The following is a 19,090-nucleotide window of genomic DNA, read 5'->3' as shown; positions in this document are numbered from 1 at the left end:
CCCCTGAATTATGGGCTAAAGTACCACCTATCCTCGTGGTCATAGATGTATTAAAATAAAACGTAGACTACATATTATGAGGTGCTAAAAATGTTAGAAAAATAGAAATGGCAAGGACAATTAAAAAAAGCGAAATAGACAAATATGTAAGAAACTATTCATCTTAGATCAGTATGAACAATACACTTCGAACAAGATATCCCGTATACAATAAGTTACTTGAGGATATGATATTAAGAATAGATTAACAGTTGAGCGCAGATTTAAATTTTCGTTACAGTGTTGTTTGTTTTTTTTTTTCGTAACTCTATAGCATCTATTAGATGCTTTATGGTTGTGCTAACAGATGGAGTTACTTATCAACAATGTGACGCTGAAACGTGTGTTCAGGTTTCTTCCCAGCGACAGTCCTGATGTATTTTTATATTTGTGATGATTGGTTAATTAATATTAACCCGGCACACTCACAATCACACTCACATTCATACAAATTTCGAGACTCTAGACACCCAGGGAATTCCTCTTCTTCAAGAAAAATTCACCTAGAGGTGAGCCTGGGAATCGAACCCGGGACCTCCTGATCTGGAAGCCAGACCACGGAGGCAGTCGTTACAGTGTTGCTGTGCTACGAAATTTAAAATATTTGTGTTGAAATTATATATATATATATATATATATATATATATATATATATATATATATTTAAAAAAATTGAAGTGCGGCGAAATTATCATCGGCCATATTTCTTTTATTACGCTTTTAAACCGGACAAGGTGTATTTCAATCCTCGGCGTTTCTTAGCTTGTTCCTTGAGCACATAATTTTCATTCACAGAAATGTTCTTACGTATTTACATGAGAGCCAGTACATTAAGGCACTTCTTTCCTGTGCTGTTCCTACGTTGCCTTAGTGATGAAAATACCCTTTCAGAAGTACGAGTAGTTACAGGGGAAGTTGCTATTATTATGAAAAGATTGTATATTACAGGAAGTAAGTCACTGTCACTATAATGTTGCAGCTTCAACAGCGTTTTTTTAGGGCTCTGGAGAGTGTTATTCCCAACCTCCCCCCCCTCGTTGCGTCAGTGCGTAATGAGACAAGGCAAAGTTCTGGAATGTTTACTATGTACTCGTAAGAAAATAAAATGCAATCATTACGCATTTTAATTCCGTATAATACGTCACATCCGTAAAAACAGTTGTTTAATAAATTGTAACTGTTCATTAATTAGGTACCTTCCTATAATGTAGTACCGGTAATAATAATACAGTATGTAACTGTAAAGCTGCATCTACACGGTTCAATTTTCCATGCACTTACGCATGAAATCTAGGGAGAATATTGAAAGAATCAAGTTGAAAACGCACGTTCAATTAAGATGCATGCAGATCTTTTCTACATGGTGTGCCGTGTTGAACGTCATCTTCACTACGTATGTATATTATTATTTAATAAATATTAAATATCAATCCAATATTTAAAAATTGTTGTTGTATATTCCATAGACATTCGTATTTGCGATAGTCTTCAATAGAGTTAATCCAGAGCCTTCTTCAGTTACAAGCCGGAGCCATACGTCGGCAACACTGTAATTAACTGTCAACCGGAGGCCTACCACACAGAACACGTGTTTGTGCTAATGCCGATTTTCAATGTAAATTAATGTTACAATGTAAGTGTGTGTCGATGGAATTATGTTCGCGGTCGTACCAAACGTTAATTGTTGATGTATTATAAACTAAGTGCGTGTTGGCGATGAAAACAAGACAACAAATGAAAATATGGCTGCAGTCTTTGGCAGTTTTTACGGTTATTAATAATGACAAAACGATTGACAATTCTTCTACATATTAAATATTGTATAAACTACATTTTTATAGTCTTACTTGTGGTTTGTGGTGTATCAGAATTCTAGCCAAATTGTTGGGTCTCGCCTGCTGTATCAATAAAATTACGCCGTTGATTTTCAAGTTCATTGTAAACAGCTGTTTTGTGATTCCATAAATGTTGCAGTTTTGTTGAAGATTCGGAATGCCAGCTGTAGGCCTACGTCAGAGCTACCCATAATAATTTGTAGATGCATATATTCGATTTGTTGTTTTCAAGATTTGTTGATTAATATTATTTCTTTTGTAATAAATTAGTTATAAACATGTTTCTTTTCACTTCGTATTTACAGGATTTAAAGTTCGGTGAGTTTACGCTAATTGGCATACTTAATAGATAATATGTGTTTTGTTACGTATTATATTGAAGGTATGTTTCTTCATTTTTTCATAGATATTTATATTTGGCCTAACTGTATTTACATCCTCATATTTTATTGTAATATGTCAATAGTTTCCTCTATTTACATTTTTATTTTATTTGCATAATTTACATTCTTTGCTTGTTTTCTGTAGTTATATTTATTTAAAATTATATCTTAAAAAGTTTATAACAAATAATTTAGGATAACAGTATTGTTATAATGACTGGCCAGGTTCAAACTAAAACTGACTTCCTGGGCATCTGAAATACGGTATTTATAGAAAAGCACGATAGATAATCGCATAAGATAATATTAAAATGTATCCTAGACCTTTCACGTTACAGGTGAAACACCATAAAGTCGCAAAACATTGTCAATTTGCTAGCCACAAATTTGTTAATTGAATGGAACTTAAGAATACTGCGTAGGAACTTACGTCTTTATTGCATTATTAATTTTATTATTTTCGGTGCAAGAAATATCTTATTTATTTATTTATTTATTTATTTATTTATTTATTTATTTATTTACCTTTGTACTATTAATAAAAACATGTTTTTGTAATTATTTTAAGTGGCAGTCTTTGTAAGTAGTCTACTTACGCCATATTCTGAAGTATAGCTAATTGACTACAATAAAACAATATTTTCGAATCCATAATAATTTACATCACTACTCTGAATCTTGATCTTATCTTTGTGCATAAAGTAATATTGAAAAAGCACACGTTACATACAACGAAAGCAATGAGCACGCACAATTACATCAAAATCACTTTAGAATCTCCCGCCTCCACCCAGTCGCCAAACCTACCCATGCTCCGGCTTGTAACTGAAGAAGGCTGTGGTTAATCGTACTTGCCGCCATTTTCAGCTTAAAATAGGGTGACCAGATTCCCGAAATAAAAAAAACGGGACACTTATTAAAGTTGACATGAATCAACATTTTATTTAAACATTCATTATTACTTCTGTTTATATAAAGTCAGTGAGCTATAAGGTCCAATTTTATTTATTTTAAAGTAATAAATGCTACACTGTTTACAATAACTAGGATATAATAATTATGCAAGTACATAATAGAATAGCATGAATACTTGGCGTGTCATTGTTACCCATTTTTATACTGCAAATACTCTGGATTAATTAGGTCAACTTAACTATTTAAAAATACTTCAGGTTAATTGGACCTTACATTATATCCATGTCACTATTTTCTGAACTTGTTTAATAACAAAATTTTTTGCCGTTATATTACCTTAACTATTTTAACATTCTCCTTGAAGATGAACTGTACACTCAGTATCATATTTCTTTGACGAGTGAATTTGCTCTAGAAGTGTTGCTGTGTTGACCTTTCATTCAGGAAACTATAGAAGTCCATGGCAAGATACATTTTTTAAATGTCATTTTATGATTAACATGACCTATACTGAATTTATTACGGTGACATCTGATAGAAACAATATAGGATTAATCAATGTTTTACGTTATTATTAAATGAAATAAAAGAAAATTTCCAACAATAATTTAGGGAAACGGCACGTAATTAAAAAAAAAAAACGGGACATATGGCGTCCCGAGCATACTATTCTCGGGACAGGGGACAAGAGGGTGAAAAAGGGACAATCCCGTTAAAAGCGGGACGTCTGGTCACCCTAGCTTAAAAGATCCAATATCACCAAACAAAACGAATGCTTAAAATTGAAAGAAAAGTTGAACCATTTAGATGCACTTTAGTAACAGTTTGGTAAAGTAGTGTCATCTTGTATGCAAACTCAACAATTGTAGAATTCGATGGTAGATGGCAGAGCACGCACCTAAAATTCTCAAAAATGCCATCTGCTGCCATCTATGATTGCACTTCACGAAAACGCATATTGTTGTTTATTAATACGTTTTATCAATGAAGTACAATTATAAATAATTTGTTGTGGTAGATAATAATCGGAAATAACAAGGAGAGTGTTCCATAAATATTATAGGAATGTGCCTTATGAATGTGAAGACAGAATCCTATTAACAATGCAGTTGTATCTTCTCATATTGTAATTTGCGCCTCTTTGTTACGGATTGCGATTGTATTTTTTTTACGTTGCGCACGCATCTTTCTACAGGAAAGCAACAGAGTAGTGGGGAAAGCTTTTGTTGTGTAGGGATGGATGTGGTGCAGTAGAAGATTTGCATCAATATTTCATTAAAATGCTACACAATCTGACTATTACCTGTAGCAAATGATTTAACAGATCCATGCACAGTTTGTATTGTTTTATTTTTTTCATGTGAAAAGTTTGTAAAGGTAGTCATGGACAATTTATCTGGTGGTGTGAGAAAACCAGCTGTGCCTGTGAGCAGCAGGGGAAATTATTTGAGTTCGGGTTTAACAATTTCCAGCATGGGGGCATGTTACCCTGGGGATGATACTTTACTTCTGCCTAGAAATCATAGCATCAACAACGTCATTTTTCCAGGAAGTTTGTCTTACTCTGAAAATAGAGTCAAACCTGAGGAGCCATCATGTAAGCCATGAAAACAAATTGGTTTATTTATAGGTTATAGGCCAATTTACAATTGTATGACAGTACATTGAGGGTTAAACGTAAATATCTGCATTTAATTAACGTATGTTTAATTACTGTTCTCTCGGCATTGTCTTAAGTTTGCTGAGTAAAGATAAACTTTAACCAAGTTGACATTTCATGTACAAACTTGATACAAATAGGTTATTTTGGGTAAAGCTGGAAAACAGAGTCGCAGCAATACTTTAATCAAATTTAGTGATGCCTTAGAATGGAGTAGTCTTAGCACCTATATCTGTTTGATGTTAACATTGCATTCAATGTCTCCACTTAAGTACACCCAAATTTAGTCTTCTGGAACGTTCAACATTTGAAGGAAGCTCGCTTTTATATTGTAAATGTGCTCCGGGTTTTTAATATTTCGATTGTTCGAAAACGAAAATCATATTAGCTTTTAATTAAGTCAACTTAATAATATGGGTTACAGGTGTAATTTGTAATTGTATATAGTGTTGGTATTAAGTTAGAATTGGTAGCTTTCTAATACTAATTCAAATACACTACCAGTACTGCCAAATATACTGTTCTAGATTGTTTTACGTACAAAAGCTGATTATTATTTCAGTGACAACTAATGTAGGCTCTTAGAGACATATTAGCTTTGTCTGTCAAGATGACAGTAGTATGCATAACAATATCTTATTGACATATTTTAGCGGTGCAAGAAGGTAACATTGTGGAGAAGTTACCGTTGTATTATGTTTCGAAAAGGTTAATCTTTGTTTTGACACTCTTACAATCAAAATTTTATAAGTAGGCCTACTTTACCCGAATTGTGAGGTAATATAGTCTTACATCTAGCTCTTTCAACGTTGAAACGTATCATTTGCTTTTGATTAGGCTATTACATTTCTCAAAATTCATCCATGACACTTTTTGTAAATACAATTAAAATTTTAAAAAGAAATTTATCTTTTGTTATTTGAAATGAAATTTTTATGTCTTTATTGTTATATTTATATCAGACCATATGGTATATGTAGAGAACCTCAGCATAAATTTTACTCGTCAATTAGATAGTTTAGACTATTTTCTTCATTGTTCATGGAAAAGTCCATTGTGATATTTAAGTGTAAGCTAGTAGGACGTCTGTTGTTTACCAAATTTGCAATATTATATTTAACATTAATTCTGTTTCTAAAGCGCAATTTTTAGAGTGTATTTTCGTGTAGCTGCATTTCACTTGTCATTAGTAACTTAACGTAATATCAGTGACGGCCCGTGCCTTTGATGGGTGTTCACAAAAAAAAAAAATATGAATAATGAACACACTGATATATTCTCGTATACCTGTGTCACACGTCAGAGATAAACGAATTCTAATATGCATGCACCAAATCTACGCATATAAAACCAAAATTAAAACCATTAAACAAGAGTAGAATAAAATTAATTCATAGGACTCACCTTCACTGCTGTTTTAGGTAGTGTTAAAAATCTGGATTTATTTGTTGAGAAACTCCATGCGCCTAGTTTTGAGAGATACAAACTTATCAATAATTTTATTATTGAAGTCTCTAATGTTGTTAACAAGTTTTTTTTTCTACTCTCAACATAGCCAATGTTCTTAATCGGTCTTCTGTCATTGTGTTACGGAGGAATATTTTAATCCTCTTTTAATTTAACACACTCCGTCTCCAAACTTCAAGTGTTACTGTTTCAGCTTTCAATACTCACCAATGCAGCTTGTATTTTCCTTACTTTGGTGAACAAAAGACAATAGAATCAGCCCCCCGCGCGTAACGATATTTTGAAAAGAAAGAGTAAAGAGAGAAAACGAGGAAAGAGGGAGAAAGGAACACGATGCCAGGCCCAAGTGAGATGGAGCATCTCTCTTTCTCTGTCACTAGCACGTTAAGACTTGTGTGAGCAGAGCTATTGTAACCATTGTAACAAACCAGAAAATATTCTCGCCTCAGGCTATTCCACCCTGCTAGAGAAAAATTGTGCGAGCTGCTGTCAACCTGTCCAATGGAGATTTAAAGACACGCGACACTCGAACGGGACATTCGAGACGAAAAATGTAGGAACGTCATTGCACATTGGAAAGCAATAGATGTAATAATATTAATACAGTAATATCTATGATTATTGTTGGTTTTTAAGGTGTTCACGTGCTCCTGTGCTCATATAGAGGAACCGCCGCTGTGTAATATTCATTTATTGCTGAAAAAATCTTGTGACATCTGCATTCCCAAAACTGTCAGATAAATAGGCATGTTGTTGTCCAATTCTCAGCTGTTTGGCAATGAAACTATTATTCCTGTTACAGTTCCATTGCTAAGCTTCTAAGTAAAGTAAAGAAATAGTAAGCAAGATGTGAAGAGACAGTACCGGTGCTGCTATTTTCCCTTTTTCTTTCTCTTTTATGGTGGAGGAGGCTTGTACTGCAGTCTGTGACTTATTGTGCTTACCAATCCAGTTCTGAGAATTATATTTGTCACTGAACGACCACACTCTTGTACTTATACAACACGCTACACTGTCAAATTAACCTGGGCTATGATGATATGTGAAGAAATGATGAAGTGAGTCTGAGGTCCAATACCGAAATTTACTCAACGATTCAATTCTGCTTTCGTTGGTTGAGGGAAAGCCTCGGAAAAAATCCCAACCAGGTAACTTGTCTTAACCAGAATTTGAATCCAGATCCCTCATTTCACAGTTAGACCTGCAAAGTGTTACTCCACATGATGGATCTCTTTTTCTTTATATTACCTCCGATCTCAGTGACTTCCGTATTAACATTAATCACATGATGACAAATACTGCAATCGAGATTAGCATTCTCAAGTGGGTTAAACGAGCTTTGAGCGACTTCCGCCGATTTTGGAATAGACACCGACGCACTTAGGTTAGGTTAGGTTAGGTTAGTTTAGAATTTTATTATCCTATCAAGATGAAGGTGAAAGCGATTGAGTGTGTTTTTTTGTTTTCTATGTTGGCAGTTCAAGTGCGTCAGTGTCTATTCCAAAATCGGCGGAAGTCGCTCAACGCTTGTTTCACCCTCAAGTGTTCCCATATCAAAGTTGTATAACAGTAAGGTACAATTTACCAGATATTTCCAACCAATTAGCCTATATTTGGAACATGTCATCAATTAGTCTTTCCATGTAGGCCTATAGGCCTCTCTCTTTTATTCTAATCCCATTCTTCTCTGAAACAATAGGGTTACTGTACAATAGTAGGCAAATGTAAGATTTTGAATGTCATAATTAGATTAATTGGTGAAATTGTAATCCCATTGATAAATTGAAGGACAAGAATGTTATTAATTTCAATTCACTCTTACTTAGCATCATTTTTAGAATTAGCCACGAAATCCCATGAAGGGCAAGGGCCTCCTGACTATGTAGGGTGGCTTGTCGAACAGTTCCCGGTTAGCCACTCCGGGAATGATGGTCACTTTTGTAATGTTATATCTGAAGGGTCCACTGTTCACTAGTTACTGTTTAGGTTGCAAGTCACTTTGTGATTAGTTTCCATTGTTGTCGGTCTTTCGCTGTTCTTGACCATAGATGGCCGGATCTTGCTCTAAGTTCGTCTGCCCATCTTGTCTTCTGTCTTCCAGCGTTCCGTTTGCCAAACCTTGGGTCCCATGTTGTAAGGATGTGTGTCCACCGGTTCACATTGAGTCGCATCACATATCCTGCCCATTTCTTCTTCAGCTTGTCAGCCGTCTTTGCTGCGTCTTTGAGGTGTGTTTGTCTTCTTATGTCTTCGTTACGTAGTCTATATCTGAGTGTGATGTTCAGCATCTTCCTCTCCATTTTCCGTTGGCACTTTCTCAGCGTGTCCCGCTCTCTTTCTGTTAGAGACCATGTCTGTGCTCCGTATAGGAGAACTGGAAGAATGCAGCTGTTCATGACTCCGCTTCTCAATTTTAAATTGTATGTCTTGTCTGTCAGAATGAAACTGAGGCTCCAAAATCTCTTCCATGCATTTCCGATTCTTCTTTGAATCTCATTCTGTCGTCTGTTGTGGAAGGACATTAGTTGGCCGAGGTAGATGTATTCAGTCACATAATCTAGTTGTCTGCTTCCTATTGTGATTGGTATTTTGGAGTTGTTAGTCATAACTTTTGTTTTCTGTGGGTTTAGTTGTAGTCCTATTTCCGTGCTGAGGTTCTGTAGCTCCACTATCATTGCTTCCAGTTTTTTAGCTGACGTGGCTAGGAGTACAGTGTCGTCTGCATCATTATTACGGATCAATTATATTTCTTTTCTAAATTGTTATTTATACACCAACCTGAATTATGTTATTTTACTAATGTTCTTCTTCCATTAACAGTATGGCCGTTTTAATTTAGTCTTGGCTTCCTTTACAGTAAAACTGATGTCATTCAGCACGGTCTAATGTTCTGTTTCTTCATCTTTTAATGTCCGTATTTCTTAAATCTGCCTTCATAGGCCTATCATCAATATGCCTAAGTGTAGGTCTTCCTCCAACTTTCCTTCGTAATTCTTTCATTATTCGTTCTTGTAACATGGCCACTCCATTTTAATTTTCTTGTTTTGATTGTAGAAACAATGTTAAGATATTAAAATTTATCTCTGATGTCATTAGTTCTTTTAATTCTTAGAGGTATGTCTTTTGTTGGACTATACAGTAATATCCCTGTATTTTCAGGGGATAAGATCCAAAACCAACCACAGATATGTGAAACTGCAGATAATAGCAAACCCCATAAGTAAGTCTTTTTTCATTAAGCTACATAGGCCTATCTATGATAAAATTTGACAAATTACAAAGAGTAAAATATTAGGAGAAGCAAATAATAATGCTATAATAATAATAATTTTCGAGGAATATCACTTTTTCTGACGTCCTACAAAATTTTGTCGAATATCCTTTTGAGAAGATTAACTCCATATGTAGATGAAATTATTGGGGATCATCAGTGTGGTTTTAGGCGTAATAGATCGACTATTGATCAGATTTTTTGTATTCGACAGATATTGGAGAAAAAATGGGAGTATAAGGGTACAGTACATCAGTTATTCATAGATTTCAAAAAGGCATATGACTCGGTTAAGAGAGAAGTTTTATATAATATTCTTATTGAATTTAAGTTTTATATAATATTCTTATTGAATTTGGTATTCCCAAGAAACTAGTTCGATTAATTAAAATGTTTCTTAGTGAAACTTACAGCAGAGTCCATATAGGCCAGTTTCTATCTGATGCTTTTCCAATTCACTGCGGGCTAAAGCAGGGAGATGCACTATCACCTTTACTTTTCAACTTCCCTCTAGAATATGCCATTAGGAAAGTTCAGGATAACACAGAGGGTTTGGAATTGAATGGGATACATCAGCTTCTTGTCTATGCGGATGACGTGAATATGTTAGGAGAAAATACACAAACAATAAGGGAAAACGCGGAAATTCTACTTGAAGCAAGTAAGGGGATAGGGTTGGAAGTAAATCCCGAAAAGACAAAATATATGATTGTCACGTGATCAGAATATTGTACGAAATGGAACTATAAAAATTGGAGATTTATCCTTCGAAGAGGTGGGAAAATTCAAATATCTTGGAGCAACAGTAACAAATATAAATGACACTCGGGAGGAAATTAAATGCAGAATAAATATGGGAAATGCCTGTTATTATTCGGTTGAGAAGCTTTTGTCATCTAGTTTGCTGTCAAAAATCTGAAAGTTAGAATTCATAAAACAGTTATATTACCGGTTGTTCTGTATGGCTGTGAAACTTGGGCTCTCACTTTGAGAGAGGAACAGAGATTAAGGGTGTTTGAGAATAAGGTTCTTAGGAAAATGTTTGGGGCTAAGAGGGATGAAGTTACAGGAGAATGGAGAAAGTTACACAACACAGAACTGCACACATTGTATTCTTCACCTGACATAATTAGGAACATTAAATCCAGACGTTTGAGATGGGCAAGGTATGTAGCACTTATGGACGAATCCAGAAATGCATATAGAGTGTTAGTTTGGAGGCCGGAGGGAAAAAGACCTTTGGGGAGGCCGAGACGTAGATGGGAAGATAATATTAAAATGGATTTGAGGGAGGTGGGGAATGATGGTAGAGAATGGATTAATCTTGCTCAGGATAGGGACCAATGGCAGGCTTATGTGAGGGCAGCAATGAACCTCCGGGTACCTTAAAAGCCATTAAGTAAGTAGTAGTAGTACCAGATATGACCATTTTGTATGTGGAATGTAAACAGCAGCACTGCTATCTTATGATGTTACTCTGTGGGAAAGAGAAAGAGATAGTTTATGAATAGAATAAGGAGAGCATTTATACAGCACAGGTGATGTAACAGTACAAGCAACTGCTTCCACAAACAGAATGGTGTGGATTTTCTCCTAGCATATTCACGTCATCCACATAAAGAAGCAGCAGATGTAACCCATTGAATTCCAAACCCTCTCTGTTTTCCTGCACTTCTCTAATTGCATATTATTCTAGAGCAAAGTTGCTTTAGCTTGCAGTGAATAGGATAAGCGTCAGACAGAAACTGGCTTATACGGATTGTGCTGTACATTTCACTGAGACACATTTTAAGTAATTGAATTGGTTTCTTGGGAATACCAAATTCCATAAGAAATAATAATAATATAACAGTAAACAATTCCTGGACATGATAGCCTATAGAAGACCAAGACAAATCAGCAAATGTTAACCTAACATCCATATGCTGGTCCACACCTGTGGAGTAACGGTCAGCACGTCTGGCCGCGAAACCAGGTGGCCCGGGTTCGAATCCCGGTCGGGGCAAGTTATCTGGTTGAGGTTTTTTTCCGTGGTTTTCCCTCAACCCAATATGAGCAAATGCTGGGTAACTTTCGGTGTTGGACCCCGGACTCATTTCACTAGCATTATCACCTTCATATCATTCAGACGCTAAATAACCTAGATGTTGATACAGCGTCGTAAAATAACCCAATAAAATAAAATATCCATATGCTTCGGCAGAGGTGAACGATCATCCTATCCGTATGGGGGTATCGCGTGGTTAGCATGATGCTTCTCCCAGCCATTATACTGTTCTCCAATCAGGAGATCAACTGTGAAAGGAATGTGCTTACTATTGCATCATCTATTGGAACGAAGTAGATAGACGATATTACCATTATAACGTCAGTTTAAAAACCATGCGCTCTCCTCAATATGTTATTTCCTGTATGGAGGGATTAAAAGACCAGGAGATTAACCGTGATCTAATTTTGTAACTAGGGTAGTATCAATATGTGTTATCAATGTTATGGTTTGTGCTGTGAGAGTTAGCCAATAGAGATAAGAGTACCCACGTGTGTGACCTTATGACATCAACATTCATTCACAGCATTATCCTGCTTCGTCTCAGTCCCCGAAGACTTTCTCGTGGTTGGAGTACAGTAGCTGGTTTGCAGAGCCGGATTTTACTACCTACCTTAGCTCCCCAAATTCATTATGGTGTTGGGAAGGCATCAGTTCTGTACGCTGGTTGAAATTTCGTGAGAAATTTCGTGAGAAATTTCTTCCTCTATGAGGACTCGAACCAGCACTCATTTTGTAATTCGAGTCCAGGCATGATGTGTTAGACCAAGGACCAGTCAACCTTTTTCAACCTGAGGACCAGTCAAATGTCTGAAATAATTCTACAGACTACTAACTTATATGAGCCTAATTTTTTTTTTTTACTTATGTACATATTATTAACATTTGGGGCATGTTGTACCATTATAACATAATAAATCTAAAAGCATGTTTTGAATTCCTATAGAAACACAGTTATGAAATTGAAAGTGAACTGTTAAAAGTGAAATTATATATTGAACAAACTCTTAATATTCATTACCAAATGAATAATAATGTTATGAACCTACAAAGGGAGAGAATAAACTACAGAAAAGAAAAAAAGAATAATAATATTATGTTATTGCTCATTGTTAATGAGATGGCTAAGCTTCTATCCCCTTGCAGAGTTCCTGGGTATCTGACTCAAATTCAGTCTAAGATCGGCACAGGTTTCTGTTAGAGTGTCCTTTAGATGCACTAAACATTACAACAAGGCTTGACCTTGGGGAGAATCTGACAAAAGCAGATGCTTGCATTCCAGAACTAAAGGCTATAGCACTGCAGGCTCTTAAGGGGAAGGATGGTATTTTTTATGAAAAATGACTAAATTAAAAAAAAATATATTCTTTAAAATACTCTGTGATACGTGTGGATCGCCATTTTTAAACTTCCTGCGTTATGGATTTTTAAATCACTTGCCCACTTTTATTGTTGTTTCCGGTAAATTAAATTTTCAAAAAATTTTTTTTCCTTTAAAATACTCTTTGATATGTGTGGAATGCATTGCATAACATTTTGTGGGTATTTGTGCCCTTATCGGATGTTGAGACGTCATTCTTAAACTTCCTGCGCTATGGATTTTTAAATCACACTCCCGCTTTTATCGGTTTCGAGTAACTTCATTTTTTTTGCTACATTGCCAGACAAAATGGATATAATATCTGGACTATTAAAGATACATGCATGAAATTTAGAACACACATTCTTTAGACTATCAGGAAACTTTTCTCTGTAACAGAATTTTGTTAATTGATTTCATTTTAAAAATACGTCCGTTTGTTTGCAAGAAAGGAAATCAGAAAATTGTTACTAAATTTTAATTGTTTATTTTACAAACGTAGGGACTAATATCAAAATTCTGTTACAGACAGTTTGTAGAACATACTTTTGCAAATACATTGCAAAAACTGTTTGAATCTATCTTTAAAAACGGTTTAGATATATCGGTTTTAGGACAATCCTGCATTGAGTATATTTTTTTCAAATTTGGGCCCCCAAATAATTTTTTTTTTTTTTTCAAATATTTTTATTTGGTTGAGTTTCCACAGCTATGAGCTCTCTACATATAAAAATTAATATTTTACACCAAATAGGAAAAAAGTTTAAAAAAATACCATCCTCTCCCCTTAATGACTGGTATCCTGAGTCCAGATGGCTGCTGATCTTCACTGATGGCTCTTTCTACAAGAGCAAGAAATGTGCTGGGGCAAGAATCAAGCCTTTAGCTTCTACAAGTTGCTAGGGCAGTATCAGTCGCACTTCGATGGCTAATTGGAGGCCATAAACCTTGCCTTAAAGCAATTGCTTGGAAGACCAACTTGCCACAATCATGTTGTCATTCTCTGTGACTCTCAATCTGCCATTTTGGCAGTGGCATCTCTCCCTCATCCTGTAACATCAAGAGTTGTCGAGATCAGAAAATCCCTTGCCTCACTCAAAGCATTAGAAGTCGTCATTGTCCTCCAGTGGGTACCTTCGCATGTTGGTATTACACTAATCAGACTTCAGATGTATGCAAACAATTGAGGACCGTTTTTTCAAAACTTGCTAATTGCAAAATTTGCAAATTGAGATTTTGATGGATTCGTTAACATAAGGCAGGCCTCTACATGATGTTCAAAGCGTCTTAGTAAAATTGAATTATTTCTCTTCATTTTAGTGTGTCAAAGTGTGATCGTTTTTTCAAAACTTGCGTACTGAAGTGTAGCTAATTGGCGATGTATGTAATGGAGGGGGGAAAGGAACTGGCCACTCTACCCCATTATCTTCTGGCCAAGTTACCTCATAAGTGATGCCTTGTTAGTATCACTTGTGAGGTCCAGATCTGTCTTTGGGTAGTTGACTAAACAACAATATTAAAACTGGAGTTAACTTATGACACACTTTGTCCAACACTTTTGAAGATCTGCTGAAACTGTTAGATCGCTATATTGGCAACTGTGAGGAAAACCAGTAGTAAATAACAATAAACAATCAGCTTGTTGAAATGTGAACAACACGTCATGTTTACTTAAAACAGCAAGGGAAAGCGAGAGCAATAAAATCATATCGTATTATTGTTTACTTCACCGCTCTTATGTTACCAACCCTACCAGTTGTTACACTGGTCAAAATTTTAACAAGTTGCATGTATCGGAAGTAAAACCAATCAATTACAGTGTAATTTAACATCCTAAATTTTAAAATTATAACGAAAATGCTTAGTTGGTTCTTGTTTTCAAGATATTTTGAACTTTATAATATTTTATTATAAATGATTTTTTTCATTCGTCACCAAATAACAAGTAATCTTTATTTCATACCTCCGACGTCAAGGTAGCTGATTCTTATGGAAATTGATGTGCTGATTCCGAAAATGTCATTGGATTTTCTCTATCGGGTATAATTCTAAAAATATTCAAGAAAATATATGCATTTAAAAACAACATTCTAGAAATTTTAAATATTATGTCATATTAAGTACCTACCTTACAGATGTGGTTTTTTAGCCTTTCTTCTGTGTTTTACTTCTGGGATATCCCTTATTATTGATCAGCAATAATCAGCAATCATCATAGTGCTCCATTTACCCCGATATCTTCTTTTTAGAGTAACGATATTTTGGTGAAAACGTTCCCCATGTTTATCACTTAGTTTTCCGAAATTGTCAGGGAAGAAGTCCAAGTGGGAGTGGAGGAAATCCATTTTAAGAGACTTGACCCACCCCATTCTATTGTATGCCATCAATATATTGTCCATTAATTCCTTGTAATTTCTCGCTTTGTTGTTTCCAGGAAAATTATGTACAACTAACTGGAATGCATCCAATCGCATCATTAAAAACAATTTTTGGCTGGGGATAAATAATCTAAAAAATAATACAAAATACTTCTGCCACAGAAGTTGCACTAATTTTTAATGCATGCTAATCATAGTTGGCCATGGATTAGTAAAGACAATTGAATTTAGAGATATTGTTGTTTATAGTTCATTTATTAATCTGTAAAAGATGAATCCACTTTTATGTCACATTCGTTTGTTTCCCCTTTAAATTTTATCATAACTGGTTGGATGCTAAACTATTTTGTTTTATCGATGACTTACTGTAATTAAGTTTTCATTAAAGATAGTTATAATATTTTACTTTTTATTTTTAATTAATTCCAAACACATTCGTAATCAAAATATTAATTTAATAAAACAAATGGACGCAGAATTTTTTCTCTACAAAAAACTTTAATGACATTTTCTTCTATAATAATTAGGAGAGCTAATATAACAAAATATAAATTTTAACATTGAAATCTGTATGGTGCGTGTTTCAAGTAACCACCCACTATATGAGCGTCCACACACACACAGAGGGAGGGAGGAGGATGGGAGGAGGAGAGGGAGGGAGGAAAAAAGAGAGAGTGTGTGTGCGTGCGTGTGTGTCCAGATCCAGGATTTTCTCCTGTAAAAAGCTTAACATGCACACTATTAGAAAATACAAAATTTTCTACACATTTTTTTTCTAAACGAAACATTGTTGCACCACAGGGATAGTCTTACCTTAATTTTATTGAAGATATCATAGTCTAGTATATACAGTCACGAAGCTTAATACTTACTAAATATGCAAACATAGACAGTTGAAATATGCATCCATAGATAGTTGCTCACCACCAGGATCGCTACTATCGCCTCATCGCAGACTCTTTCCCTAGCAGACCATGAAATGTATTGTACTTCCGATATCGTGTTCTTTTGAAAAAAATTAACACCTTCCTTCCACTATTGAAATATGAAACACATAAGGTTTATATATTATTTTCATAAAATATATATTATATTCTATTATAATATTATTATAAATTATTCTAATATATAGGCCTATTATATATTAAATATGGGAAATGCGTGTTATTATTCAGTTGAGAAGCTCTTATCATCCATTCTGCTGTCCAAAAATCTGAAAGTTAGAATTTATAAAACAGTTCTATTGCCGGTTCTTCTGTATGGTTGTGAAACTTGGACTCTCACTTTGAGAGAGGAACATAGGTTAAGGGTGTTTGAGAATAAGGTGCTTAGGAAAATATTTGGGGCTAAGCGGGATGAAGTTACAGGAGAATGGAGAAAGTTACACAACACAGAACTGCACGTATTGTATTCTTCACCTGACATAATTAGGAACTTAAAATTCAGACGTTTGAGATGGGCAGGGCATGTAGCACATATGGGCGAATCCAGAAATGCATATAGAGCGTTAGTTGGGAGACCGGAGGGAAAAAGACCTTTAGGGATGCCGAGACGTAGATGGGAGGATAATATTAAAATGGATTTGAGGGAGGTGGGGTATGATGATAAAGACTGGATTAATCTTGCACAGGATAGGGACTGATGGCGGGCTTATGTGAGGGCGGCAATGAACCTTCGAGTTCCTTAAAAGCCATTTGTAAGTAAGTGTATATTATATTCTATAAACTCACCTTCCTGGATCTTTCGGAAGAAGGATAACTCTAACCTATTTTTCTTACAATTTTTAGTACTACAAACTTCTCCTTGTCCCATATTATTATTCAAATTATTGTATTTTAGCCATTTACATTTATTACAACCGATAATGAACATTTACAGTTTACATAGCTTTTCACAAAAATGCGAAATACAGCACAGTCAATGCTTTTTCGATCTAGACCAGGCCATAATGTTCGTTCGGGTTTTCTGTTTCAGTGTATGGAGCTCAGTGAAATATATGATAACTTTATTACTTATCATTGCTAAGCTTTATTTAGTGTAATGTGTCCATAAGTTCCGTTTACTTCTTGTTGCATAATATATTGCAGAAATAATTACAAAACTGTGTTATTTTAATGTGAAGAGAATTTTACATGTTAACATAATCTGTTCGCGTCAACATTTCAAGTTTAGAATGGAAGCTATTTTGCAGTTTAATAAAAAAGAATTTATATTGTGATTTCAATTTAGCACATCTACCTTCCTTAATTTTAGACAAAATATTTACCATGCCACCCCTATGAAATTAGTGTATGTACAATTGTTTTACTTCGTCTCTTAGGTAGTAGATAAATACAATAATTCAGTACTCAATTGTAGTATTAAAATACAGACATTGAATGTCCGGGGTATCATACATGACATTATGCTTAATTATTATAATGTATAATTGCGAATTTAGGAATATAAGTTAAATATAGTAAACATAACCTATAATTTTCATGAATGGCAAGGCATTAGAGATCACTAAATTTAGACAGAATGGGGCAACTGGTACAGTAAACATAACCTATAATTTCAACATATCTAAATATCCGTGCGGTGCAATTGAAAATTATTGAATCGTGCATAAATGAATGTACAAGAATTTCGCAATATTTAATCGAAATAAAGGCAGGTATTACACATACGAACAACGTAATTTTCACACCATAAATAATATTACATCTTAACTCGCAAGTAAATTATGTCTGAAGTGTCTCATAATCATTGTTTTAAAATTTATTAATGGAATTACATTACATTTTAAAGAAACATATGTTACTGTTTATGCATTCCAACTAATTTATATGGTTGAAACGCCGCCCTTCGTGATAGGGTTAAGCGAGTTACATGGTCTGTCTTACGGCCTGCATTAGATCACGATGGCTGTGGCACAGTCTATTGTTCCTAGTACTCAAAGCGCTCCAAACGGCTAGCAACTATCACGAGATTTGCAAAAAATCATCCCAAGCTTCGTGACTGTATATAGTAGACTGTGACGATATGTTTATAGCATGCTGAAAATAAATTCATTTTCTTATGAACAACTCTTGTGTTAATATGTACTAAACATATTGCACGTTATTTCTATTAACAGTCTTGTAATGACAATAAGTTCAAGTTCTTGACCTATTTATTACATGTATAGCATGCAGAATAATTATGTTAATACTTAGTTATTTATAGGCTATTTGGCTCATTTAGAGTGGCATACTACTGACTGGAAGGCTACAAATACAGTTTAAGGGACAGGATTTTTTTTCTTTGTGACCACCTTCGAAGTAATCTTAAATGGTTACAAGTATTTTCCAGTTAGAGTGAACACCAGGAGTGTATCATTGACCATTGTCCATCATTATATAATCTTAGCTACAGAGCTAATCCTAAATGGTGAGGTGCAACATGTAGAAAAATATCTTATTGCAGAAGTTGCAAAGCATTAACTGGAAAGTTAATCTGTTACTGACATTATGAAGAGGATGCAGAAGGTAATAGTACCTAGGACAATTTGGGTACTTTGTAATATATATTTTACCAAATAAACTCATGAAACTTTTTCGTCACCGGAACTCAATAAAAGCAGGAGTGCTTTACTCCGAAATTGCTAGTTTCAATATAACCAAGTCATTAGTGCCAGTAGTGCAATAGATTAATTTGTGGCAAAAGCAATATTTTACTTTTTTCTTTTGTGTTAATTACTTTATTAAGAGTAAA

General features: G+C 34.7%; 1 protein-coding gene across 3 annotated transcripts in view; it reads left to right on the top strand.

The window, feature by feature from the left end:
• The first annotated feature begins 4,366 nt into the window (after nt 1–4,366).
• The window catches only part of PAN3 (Poly(A) specific ribonuclease subunit PAN3), a 94,042-nt gene continuing 79,318 nt past the window's right edge, over nt 4,367–19,090 (top strand). For all 3 annotated transcript variants that reach the window (XM_069836399.1, XM_069836389.1, XM_069836381.1), the window contains exon 1: nt 4,367–4,769. In XM_069836399.1, coding sequence (XP_069692500.1) covers nt 4,556–4,769 — 214 coding nt within the window. In that variant the 5' untranslated portion in view covers nt 4,367–4,555. The remainder of the gene's footprint in view (nt 4,770–19,090) is intronic.

Source organism: Periplaneta americana, chromosome 1 (assembly GCF_040183065.1).
Source record: "Periplaneta americana isolate PAMFEO1 chromosome 1, P.americana_PAMFEO1_priV1, whole genome shotgun sequence".
Lineage (NCBI taxonomy): Eukaryota > Metazoa > Arthropoda > Insecta > Blattodea > Blattidae > Periplaneta > Periplaneta americana.
The sequence above is the reverse complement of the archived record's forward strand: the minus strand, read 5'-3'. Positions and strand labels throughout refer to the sequence as shown.